This window comes from Gouania willdenowi, chromosome 3 (genome assembly GCF_900634775.1).
Source record: "Gouania willdenowi chromosome 3, fGouWil2.1, whole genome shotgun sequence".
NCBI classification, from domain to species: Eukaryota; Metazoa; Chordata; class Actinopteri; order Blenniiformes; family Gobiesocidae; genus Gouania; species Gouania willdenowi.
Window position 1 is genome coordinate 40,236,365 of NC_041046.1, and position 11,624 is coordinate 40,247,988.

At 38.4% G+C, this 11,624-nt stretch overlaps 1 protein-coding gene across 2 annotated transcripts; it reads right to left on the bottom strand.

Annotated features, from left to right (window-relative positions):
* Nucleotides 1-327: 327 nt before the first annotated feature.
* Nucleotides 328-11,130, bottom strand: e2f8 (E2F transcription factor 8). Of its 2 annotated transcripts, none has more exons than XM_028439773.1 (13): nucleotides 10,850-11,130; nucleotides 9,149-9,340; nucleotides 8,925-9,078; nucleotides 8,025-8,324; nucleotides 7,113-7,274; nucleotides 6,856-6,993; nucleotides 6,580-6,783; nucleotides 6,422-6,503; nucleotides 5,099-5,534; nucleotides 4,083-4,337; nucleotides 3,881-4,007; nucleotides 2,245-2,558; nucleotides 328-783 (listed from the first exon to the last, which is right to left on the bottom strand). In XM_028439773.1, exons 2-13 carry the CDS (start codon nucleotides 9,317-9,319, stop codon nucleotides 616-618), a joined length of 2,511 nt encoding a protein of 836 aa, XP_028295574.1. In that variant the 5' UTR covers nucleotides 9,320-9,340; nucleotides 10,850-11,130; the 3' UTR covers nucleotides 328-615. The 2 variants fall into 2 exon arrangements, with proteins under 2 accessions (XP_028295574.1, XP_028295566.1); XM_028439765.1 differs by having other exon boundaries at nucleotides 8,925-9,081.
* Nucleotides 11,131-11,624: the final 494 nt, after the last annotated feature.

Genomic DNA, 11,624 nt, shown 5'->3' on the forward strand with positions numbered 1-11,624 from the left:
TCTGTTTCCATGGTAACAACTTTTGAATCCAAGCTGCTGTTTGTCAGCTTTTAAGTATTTGATGGACACGCAACATTTTGATAGAAGTCACTGTATGTTTCCATGGTAACGGTCTTAAGATGAGAGGATGACCAATCACCACATGTTGACAACCATCAGGTTTTAATAAAGACAAACATCGTTTAATTCCATTACGGAAAACATAAAACTTTATTTACTATTTTAATCAAGCCAGAGGATTCACTTTCTCATAAATTATCATTTCTTAGACTTTCACAAATATTCACATATTCTGTGCATGTGGCCGTTACAGTACACACAGGTCCCTACAGCACAGACGCAACATTTACTCTTCTTGGTGATTAAAAACTCAAAGCATTCACATTTGTAGTAAAATTAAAAAAAATAAAATGAAATTGAATCTTCGCATATAAATTGAAAGATGTTCATTTTGTTCCCAACGTTTTCACCAGCTTTGCATTACCAGTAGAACCAATGACAATAGTGTTAGCGATGGAACATCTGACATCAGCGAGGCGGAGCTGTTTGAAATGTTCAGATTGAACAAATACTGTCAGAATACGCACACTGTGTGACAACGTGGGGACCTGGTCCTCACGACTCCTCCGTGGTGACGTCCAGCTTCCTCTGAGGGATGTAAACGGGCTTTGGAGCAGCGTGTCCGGCGCTGGTTACCACGGCAGCCAGAGGCGACAGAGGGACTGGGGTGTGAAAGAAGGTGTGCGGGTGCAACGCCGTCCCTTTGGGCGTGGTCATCAGAGGCTGTGAGACAAAAAAGAGCAGGGATGGGAGTCAATCATAATTGTAATGGTTTAACTGATAATTAATTACAATTATGATGTAACTGTAATGATAAATGAAAAAAATCTGTTGCTGTTGTAATATTAATTGAATTGTAACTGAGTTCAGATAATTGACTCTGTTATTGTAATTTGCATGAAAATTCTATAAAAACTGTCACATAGGGCTGGGCGATATGGACCAAAACGCATATCTTAAGATGTTTTCTCAAAATAACGATATAAATCTTGATAATTTAATTCAAAAGCGTTAAATTTGCTGATTAAAAATGATAAACAAATTTATGAACACTTTTGCCTGTTCCTCCTCTAGGGGACAGCACGTGTGAGTGAGTTCTGTAGCGTGGCTTGATTAGGGGAAGGTCTGGGTTAGGACGCACTCAGTGGTCCATAAAACTGTGAATTTCATGCTGTTCTGAGAAGTAAAACACGTATTTTAAAACAAAATAAGATATAAAAATATAAATATCGAAATAGGTGATGTCATTTTCTATATCGCCAAATTTAAAAACAATATATCTTGAATCGTGATGTATCGTCATGCCGACTGTCATTTACAATTTAAATAAACGCAAACCTGGGGAACCATGTTACAGTTCTGTCTTACACATACGTAGTTAACAGCAATATTTATTAATGTATATATAATCATATATGGCATGACAGCTAAGGACATGTTTCTTAACACTCAAATTTTTATTTTTGGTATTTAAGACATATTGCACCTTTAAGGATCGTTTTAATATTTAAATCGAGGGGTATACTGACAGAAAAAAGGCACCACAAATATTAAAACTAATATTTTCATGGATAAAGAATCTTAACAAGGTAATTTAGATGATAGATGATGTGTTTTTTTTTAATGTATTTTACAGCTGATTTAAAGCTGCAGTTTGTAGAATCCTCTCTCCGCTCCATTTGAAACTGAAACTTAGCCTCCCTTACTGTTGTCTTTTATGAATGCTCTTAGCAACTTTTTCCTCAATAGAGACATCGTGACAAATGTATGAACTTTATCTTGTGTTAATGGAGAAGATTTTTGACCCAATTAAATTATGCCCCCCCCTCCTTAAACTCCTTAAACTTACATACTGCAGCTTTAAGACATGGGTCAAAAGTGACCTGTTATCATAAGGGATGCTAACAGAATGCTAACACAAGAGGAAGGTTTTGCTTTATGGGCTTATTTATTTCAGACTCAGCAATTGTGATGAATTGTAACTGAATGTAATTGTAAAAAGATTTGTAATTTTAATTGCAACAGGAAAAAAAAACGTTGGTCACCATAATCATAATTGAGTTGTAATTGAGCATGAATAACTGAAGATGTAATTATAATTGAGCCCAACCTTGTTTCAGTGTTTGCTGACTCATCATTAATGATCACAGCTGAACTGAATGACTCAGCAGTAATGTTTGCTACCTGCTGTAGGCTGATGAAGGCCACCTGCTGTGGTGAAGCAGCCTGATGCACAGGTACAGGAGACCCAGGTTTGATGAACAGCATGCCTCTCTGCTGCAGGCTCAGTGGGCTGGGCAGCCCGTTGGGGGGCTCGGGCGTCTGCGCCACGGGGTTGGAGATCAGCCCCAGGTTCTGCAGCGTGAAGTTCAGGATGGCCGGACTGGGGCTGTGGAGGCGGTGTGCCTGCTGGACGCCAAGTGGGGAGGGGGTGGCAGTGAGCTTGTGAAGGCGTAGGCTGGTGGGCGTGACCTCCTGGGCTGGACATGGGCGGGACCCTGAGTGGAAAGAGACGCTGTTTAAACCACCGCTTTGGAATTTCACACCTTTAAATTTGGAATGTTTTACAGTCATCATGCAAAAAATAATAATACATAATAATAATAGTGGATATTACTTATTTAGGATGGTGAATAGACAGGATGTGAGTCCCAGTGATATAAACACCTCATCCTCTGCTAACTTTATGTTTATTTAATATCATCATAAAAGGACAAAAGTATGTCCAAATGTTCGCTCTACACACTACATTAAAATCCAACAGTTAATTGATTTTGTTTGTGACCATTGGACCATGATAACCAGTCGTTCCAGCATATTTTAGGCCTTTGATGGGATCATAATTTACTTTGTTTGAAAATGTAGATGTACAGTATTTCTAAAACATTTTAATTGTAATCACGTGTTGGTTGCCACAATTAAATTCACCTGATTGTCGGCAATATTTACATTTAAAATACAGGCTGTGGATTTATTCAGTGAGGCTTTGGTACATTTTAAAAACTTGGGGTTATTTTTTAAATTATAATTTAAATCTAAAGCCTAATTGTGCACTGTAAACTGCACACATGTTTGTTTAAAGTCAGTGCAATAAAAACAGATTTTTCCCTTAATATGACAAATAATTTTAATTACAATATTGATTAAAAAAAAATAATCGTGATGATCATTTTAGCCATAATCGTGCAGCCCTAGATTTAACAATTCACTTTCCTAAATAACAGCCCAGTCTAAGTAGACCTGGGCAATATATTGAGATTCAAGATGTATGAATTTTTATTTTATTTTGGCGATATAAAAAAAATGACAATATTTCCTATAAAGATATATTTTTATGTTATTTTGTATTAAAATACTGGTTTCAGGAGTCGTTGCTGGTCAGAACACCATAAAAAGCACAGTTTGATGAATTTCTGAGTGCGTCCTAACCCAGACCTTTCCCTAAACAAGCAACACTACAGAACTCACTCACACGTGCTGTCCCTTACAGGAGAAAAACACTAAAGTGGCATATACTGTGCAGCTGTTTGTTAATAAATGTGACCTGTGTGGAATTTTGCATCAGCAAATTTAACTCAGAGTTGAATTCATGGTAAGACTTTATTGAGTAGAAAAAATAAATAAATCAAGATTCATATCGTATATCGCCATTTTGAGAAAAAAACATTGCAATATGAGTTTTGGTCCATGTCGCCCAGCCCTAAGAGTGAGATATCAGTGTAATCGTATTAGTTGTACAAAAATGCAGATGAAAAATCTTATTTCTCATCCCTATTATCGTATACATGCAGTAAAACATGAGATTGAAAAAGAAAGGTACCTGCGGTTGGAGTTTGGAAGATATTGGATGGTGACGCCCTGCAGTTTTCTCCTGAACTTTGGATTTCCTTATAAGCGATGAACGACTGCTGGGAGATTGGAATCAAGTATCCTGCTGGTACTAAAGTCTGGAACAAGAGGCAAATGATGAAAACTTCTAAACTCTCTATAAATGATGACGCGGAGCATTTTAGTGGCTGTACCTCAGTGTGAAACTGTCCGGGCGTGAGCGGCACCGCCCTGATGGGCCCTAATCCCGCCTCACTCTCACTGGTTTTGTCCTCTTTGTCCAGAAACACCTCCAGGCATTGCTCTATGGGGGGATTAGCACCAGCGGGGCCAGGTGTGTTGACGAACTCTGGATCCAGGTGGAGGGCACGAGGACGACTGGTCAGCTGAGCTCCACGACGGGCTTTGAGACGGACCTGGAGGATGTGACCCAGCTTTGGTGAAGTGTCCTGAAATAATCAAAAAAATATGTATATATAAATATATATCTTCAAAACAGCAGGAATCACATATATTACAAAAAAAATGACTCTAAACCAGTGGTTCTCAACCTTGGGGTTGCGAGACACTGGTATGGGGGTCACCAGATGCCTTCAAGAAACTAGGAATATTTTTCAAACAACTTGAGCCTCTTTTTGCTTATTTTTCTGCAATGACACCAAACATGCCATATTTTCATCTCTTCATTATTGCATTAATTTTTGCTCTATTTCTCCCATTTATTCATCACATTTCAATGCATTTTCTGCACATTTTTTCCCACTTTCATGACATTTTCAGCACTTATAAACCCTTACCACCACCTTTCCCACCTATTGTTTCTATATGTTGACCCATTATTTTCACTTTTAGCCACCAGCTGTTTCTTTTCAATATTGTACGACTCACTTTCTGTTTAATATTTTTAAGCCTGTTTTTATTCATATTGTACCTTGAGATTTGTCTCAATTGTAAAGTGCATTATAGTTAAAATGTATTGTTATTTAATTTTTTTCCACCGTTTTTGGTCAGTTTTAACCCATTTTAGTTTAAAACAAGGATTCACATCTTAAAGATGACTATATACGATAAAGCAAATAATACTAAACCACCTTCAGCTACAGTGGGGGTCCCTGGTCTCTGAGACCTTTATTTTGGGGGTCGCTGATTAAAAACGTTGATAATCACTGATCTAAACTATTAAAAAACTAAACTAGTTATTATATTTTACCTTGAAGTTGGGGTCAACCCTCTTGGCTTTGGAGGGGCAGCTCTCTGATGTCAACTCTGAGTTCAGACGCTTTAAAGCCACGGGGCTGACGTCAGAGACCCCAGACACCAGCTGGCCCCTGGCCCCCGCCGCTGCCTCACCCTTCTCCTCAAAGGTCATGGAGCGCACGGCGAGGCTTGTGGGCGGGGGCCTGGAGGCAGCGTTGGTCCTGAGGGATGAGCACAGGTAGACGGGGCAGGGAGCCCCTTCCTGCTGGGGGGGCAGGAGCACGGGGATGAGGGGGGAACACAAGGCCACTGAGCCTGGGGGCTGTGCTGACAGCAGAGTGGGGTGGGCGAGGCAGACTGATGGCTCAGGGGCGGGGCTTAGCGGTGATGGCTGAGGAGGATCTGCTGGTTTTAACCTCACAGGAGGTTGAATTATTTCAGCTTTGCTCCTGGAACAAAAGATAAAAGATAAATTACACACAATTGTATTTGTAAGTTTTTATTGGCTTTCAAAACATGAAACAGGAACAACAAAACATTAACTTAAAGGTTGATGAACCCACCCCCCGTTTTTCCTTAACCTGGGTCCCCACACTTTTTTTCACAATTTTTCAAAAAATGTTTCCAAAATATTTGACCAATTATCCTTGGCTTAGTTCTGAAGCCCTAAGATCTTTTTATGCGTATGCATTTCCTGTTTTTTAGCATACGCTAACTGAAGTGATCTTAACCACGCACAGTTTTATAAATGACTTATTTTGTCGTGTAGAAATCAAGTCATGTCACTCAAACAGAGAACAATAGTCAGCAACAGTAGGGATGAGAAATTTTAATCAGATATTAGTTTTCAGGCTGATGTCGGATCGGGACACCCCTATTTTAAACATTAAAATAAAATAGGCTATATTTCCAAAACTTTTCCAGAAGAGATTAAATATTCTATGAATTTTCAAGATTAGAAAATAGTTTTTTCAAATTCCATAACTTTTCCAGGAATTTCATGACGATGGGGATCGTGCTTATCCCCAGGGTAACGGCACATAAAGTTATACATTTCTTTGCCATGATATACTTATATATATATATATATATTTATTTGTTACATTCCTAATATTTAGTCTTTTTCTGAGGAAGGGTTTTAAAAACAGTTTAAACCAATGTGGAAATGTTTGTTTCAGTGACAAATGAAAACAGCAGATCTTCTAGAAATTGACTCAACTGTCTGCACTAGTAGCATATTTTAAACTATTTTTTATGAATTTAGGACCATTCGAAACATAAAGTTGAAAAATAAGATGAAATGAGAAGAAAAATCAGCCATGAAATCCAAACTCACCCTGATTCCTGGTCAAGTTGAATCTTACAAATAGCAGCGAGTTGAGCCATTTTATTAGGGACGTCCCCGACACAGCATTGCTCTGAAGACACACCAGTGATTGATCAGATTAGCGTTCATTGATGAGCATATAGTGGGACGGCGTCCGCTGGACTTACTGGGGAGGATCTTGACGGGGCTGCTGGGGGCGGAGTTAATCTTACGTCGGTCGTCCTGGATGCTCTTGGCGAGCTTGATGAGGGAGGCGTGGCGGGTGAAGCCGCGCTTGTTGTTGTTGTTGGGAGATGAGAACAGGTTCTTAGCACAGTTCTCTGCAGATGCTCGTGACTGTAGCGCCACCCTCTTCTTAGACGTCTCCAAGTCTGAGAGAAAAGTGAGAGTGAGAAAGTGAAAAATGCGTAGTGTGTAGTGTGTGTGTGGGAATGTGACGATACCTTCGACGGGGGGGAATTCTTCAGGACCGACCCACTTGAAGGCTGGTTTCTTCCCCCTCAGATCATTCACGTGAACTTTCTCAATGAGCTTCAGGCTTCGCAGCACATTAGCGATATCGTACAGCCGACGCACTTTAGCTACGAACAAACGCACAGAGTTACACAAATCAGTCCCAGCTTGTCCTTTTCTTTTCATTTACACATCACTGACTCAATCTGGATAAAACTTTAGCCGCAGAAGGTTCTCTTTCACTCACTTTTGTATTTGTTCTCGTCTTGGTACGCGTCCTGGTCCTCCCCGATCAGGATTTTAGCTGCAACATCCAGACTGACCACACGAGGGTCTGACACTAGAAAGAGCATGATGAACTTCTGACTCATCACACGCAGAGATTTATCCTTACGGCTGTTAACAGACGCTGCAAAGGAAAAAAGGAGAATTAGGCACAACGGACAATTTATTAGTATTAGCTCTTTTAAATAAAGTCAAGGGTTAGAATTAGGGGTGTAAGGATATACTCAACCAATGATTTGATTTGGATCCCGATAAAAAAATTTAATAAAATTTTGGACGTTTGGATGCATTTAACTCTCTTAAATTTGAATACATAGAGCTATTTTTTGTGTGTCTCAAAATACTGAATTTCTTTTAACCAATAAATTATCCCCATTATGACTTTCTCACAAACCGTTTGAACTATTAAGCCAAAATAAACTGCATATTTATTAATTTATCACCATGCAAAGTTAAACAAAAATATATGTATTTTTAAAAACATATAAAATAAAAAAGTAAGGAAAGTCTGCTTATGTTCCTGGCTTGGAATTTACATATTTTTCTGAAGGTGTGTGCACGCTAGGGCTGGGCGATATGGACCAAAACTCATATCTCGATAACTTTTCTCAAAATGGTGATATACGATATTAATTTAGACATTCTTAAGTCAATAAAATCTGACCAGAAAGACAATTTTGAGTTAAATTTTCAGGTGAAAAATGCCACACAGGCTCATTATTGTTTAGGCAGAGTATTGATACACACACAGTACTGTATTGATTTTAATCCCCTCTTATTTGCATGGATTTTTAGCCAAACGTGTAGCATTCATGCTATGAACACGGAGCGACATCTTGAATATGAACAGATAATAAAGTTCTGAACCCCACACCTGCTCTGAACTCCACTCCTGGTAGCTCCACAAAGAAAAGCTCCTTCTGTGCCTCCTCCTCCTCCTCCGTCATCTCGTTCTCCTTGGAGTCGCAGTCGAAGATGTTCTCTGTGGGGCGCTGCCTGATGTTCAACATCTGCTGGCTGTACTTCTGCTCCTCTCCCACCTGCTTCAGGATGGACAAGGTCTGGGCCAGCTTGGAGCGGCCGTGCCACGCGTAGCGGTTCTTAGCGGAGCGGCTCACCATGTGGAGGCTCTCCAGCACGTTCATGATGTCGTAGATACGCCGGCGCTCCACACCTGATCAGACGAGAGACAAATCACGTTATTAACGTATCAAAGTTTTACTGGTGATTTGAATGTTTTTATTGCTGATTTGAATGTTCTTGCTGCTGATTTTAATGTTTTTACTGCTAATATTAATGTCTTTACTGCTAATATTATTGTTCTTACTACTGATTTTAATGTTTTTACTGCTGATTTTAATGTTTTACTGCTGATTTTAAAGTTTTTACTGCCAATAGTAATGTCTTTACTGGTGATTTTAATGTTTTTATTGCTGATTTTAATGTTTTTGCTGCTGATGTTAATGTTTTTACTGCTAATAGTAATGTCTTTACTGTTAATATTATTGTTTTTACTGCTAAAATGAATGTTTTACTTTGTGATTTTTATGTTTTTACTGCTAATATTAATGTTTTTACGGCATTTAAACTGGTAAATGGTTTCTGTCATGTAAAGCACATTGAATTTCCTTGTGTATGAAATGTGCTGTGCAAATACATTTGCCTTGTGGAGAGCAAAAACATGGCTGCTAACAGGAAGCTACAATAAGAGTCGAGGAAATATTGTGATCTTTACACATTTGAACACAAAATGTTGGATAAATGGAAAACGTACTGAGCTCAGTGGCCACATCGTCCAGGCAGATGTTGTTGTTGACGTCTGGGTTTGGATGATCTGGGTAGCGGGCGAGAAATTTATGGCAAAGCAGTCCCAAACTCTTCTCCTTCCTGCTTATTATTCTCTCAGTATCCTCTTCAGTTTCCAGATCCTGCTAAAAATCAAAGATTAAACATCCCTGTCAACACTTTAGAAACACAACAACAGGTTCTCTGCTGTACCTGTGAGGGGTCTAGGACGGTCTGTCCCTGGCTGTTAGTGCACAGCTCCTTCTCACGGTTCCTGATCTCTGGACTGGCGGCACTGATTAGCATTTTGAGGTTTGAGGTTGGAGTCCAAGGGTCAACACATGCCCTCTCTCTTCCTTTTTTGGGTGTAGTCACGGGACCCATGGTTGGTCGGTTCCACACTGTCTGCACAAAAAAAAACACAAGAATTTCAACACAAGGTTATTTTATTCTGAAATGGTCTACATTTATGTAAAATTCTTTACATAGCGAGATAAAGAGTAGTTTGAATGTATTTCAGTTTGTACAAAAAAAGACCCCGCCCTAAGACATTATGAACGTGGTGTTCAGAGTGTTATTTGTTTTCCTATTTTGGTGCTGAGAGTAGACGTGTAAGTGCTTAAAATTGTTAACGTATTATTTATTATTAAAAAAGTAATAATAATAATGCTGTAATATCATTATCTTAGTTTAAACTTGGCAGACCAATTGTTTTAATATCTGTAATTGAGTAAGGGGCAGGCAATATAATAATTTTTCTTCTCCATGCTCCTTTCTCGACATAGAACGCAACGAAAGTCAATATTCCTTGTGAAAAAATTGTGATCGTTATTCTTTACCATGACAGAATGAAAATAAATTACATTAAATCAGATGTTCAAACACATTACTGTAGCTGTTACTTTACTAGACATGTGCAAATGTTCTATCAAATCATTGATATCAGGTTATATAAAATTGTAAATTAACTCCATCGTGGTGAACTTTATGAAACAACAGACAGCTCTGGATTAAGGACGTGGAAATATATATGTGATATCTGTTCGATTAAAGATCTCAGTGAATGAAAATAAAATGATTTTAAAGAACTGTACTAACATGTTTGTTGCAAGTTATAATAAAAATAATAATCAGAAATATACAATATTTATATCCTATATCTGGCCAGAGAATATTAACCATAATATTAAGAGTATTTAAAGATTTACCGCCATATAAAGTTCACTTTACTCCAAAGAGCACCACAGATATGTTATGTTGCTAAACACTGTTACTTAGATTACATTTTAAGTCAAAATATAACCAATAAAGGTGTATTTTAAACAAATATGTGGGATTTGAATCATAACACTACAGTACTATTGGCGGTAACTGACGTGCGTCTCATCGAATGGCCAGCTCCAGAGAGCGCGACGGTCCCGCCCTTTTTAGCGCGGGTCAGCCAATGGGAGCGCGGCACGAGTGCGGAGCAGGAAGTGAAGAGTCCCGCGCAGGTAAAACTGTTTTTGAAATCCTTGGCGCGGTAAAGTCGGCGGTTTTAAATCATCTTGTCCACAATCACTGAAGCTCAGTAAAATTAATGTTTATTAATATAATAATAAAGTGTTGTTTACCTAATGGCGCCTTTCATTAAATGTCCGTAGTCACGGAGTATCCCGGATAAGGACACGGAGCAGAAAAACACGAAACACGTAAACGTTTACCACTAAATCAACAAACCTAAAGAGTGTAAAGGTCCACTTTATGATTGTGTTCAAATGTGAAACATAAACCACAGTAAGTTTGATGAGTAATGGCGTTTCAGCAGCGAGATGTGAATTCGGTTTAACGATAAGGAACATTAATGTATTAGTTTGATTGTTTTTCTCCTTAAATAATAATACTTAATGACTAAAAAAGTTACACAAAACTCACCCAAAATCCAATAAATCCTCTGTGCTCACAAAGAGCTGTCCATCTTCTCAGGAATGTTTAGACCAGGGACTTTTTTACGGATTTTTTTTTTTTTATATATTCCGTCTTCCAAAACTTCTGATTTAACCAAAACAATCCACAATTTGTCCAGATAAAGTCCTCACACGGTCCAAAGTGAAGCTAATATCTAATAAACTAACACTCTGATGGCTTCCTACACACAAACTTTGCCGCAGTGGAGAAAAGTTTGGCTCCAGTTATTAAATTCAGTGAATAATGACGACTTGGTCACGCAGGCTCCGCCCAATGCGCGCTCCCGCCTCCCCCTCAAGCCTTCAATGTGAGCGCGCAGATCACATGACCAGCTGACAAAAGAAATACTTACAAAGTAGGGCTGCACGATTATGGCCAAGATGATAATTACGATTATTTTGATCAATGTTGTCATCATATGGAATCTTATTGCATTCACTGAGGAAGAAAAAAGTTTATTTTTTTCTGGATTGATGAGATAAGTAAATAAAAAATATTGTCCTGTTTTTGTAAGATTTCTTTTTTCTGAATTGATGAGATAGTTGAAAAATTGCCGTTTTTTTTTTTTTAAATAGGAAATATTCTTTGTTTTTTACCGATTTTTTTTTTTTTTTTATATTCCGTCTTCCAAAACTTCTGATTTAACCAAAACAATCCACAATTTGTCCAGATAAAGTCCTCACACGGTCCAAAGTGAAGCTACGATTGATGAGATAAGTAAATAAAAAATATTGTCCTGTTT

Bases quoted from the DNA above. Each gene is read 5' to 3' on its own strand.
- e2f8 (XM_028439765.1), bottom strand. From the start codon at position 9,319: ATGGGTCCCGTGACTACACCCAAAAAAGGAAGAGAGAGGGCATGTGTT. The intron at 6,994-7,112 runs GTGAGTGAAAGA...GTTTGTTCGTAG, and splicing joins AGACGAGAACAAATACAAAA to CTAAAGTGCGTCGGCTGTAC. The intron at 784-2,244 runs GTAGCAAACATT...TTTGTCTCACAG, and splicing joins CCTTCATCAGCCTACAGCAG to CCTCTGATGACCACGCCCAA.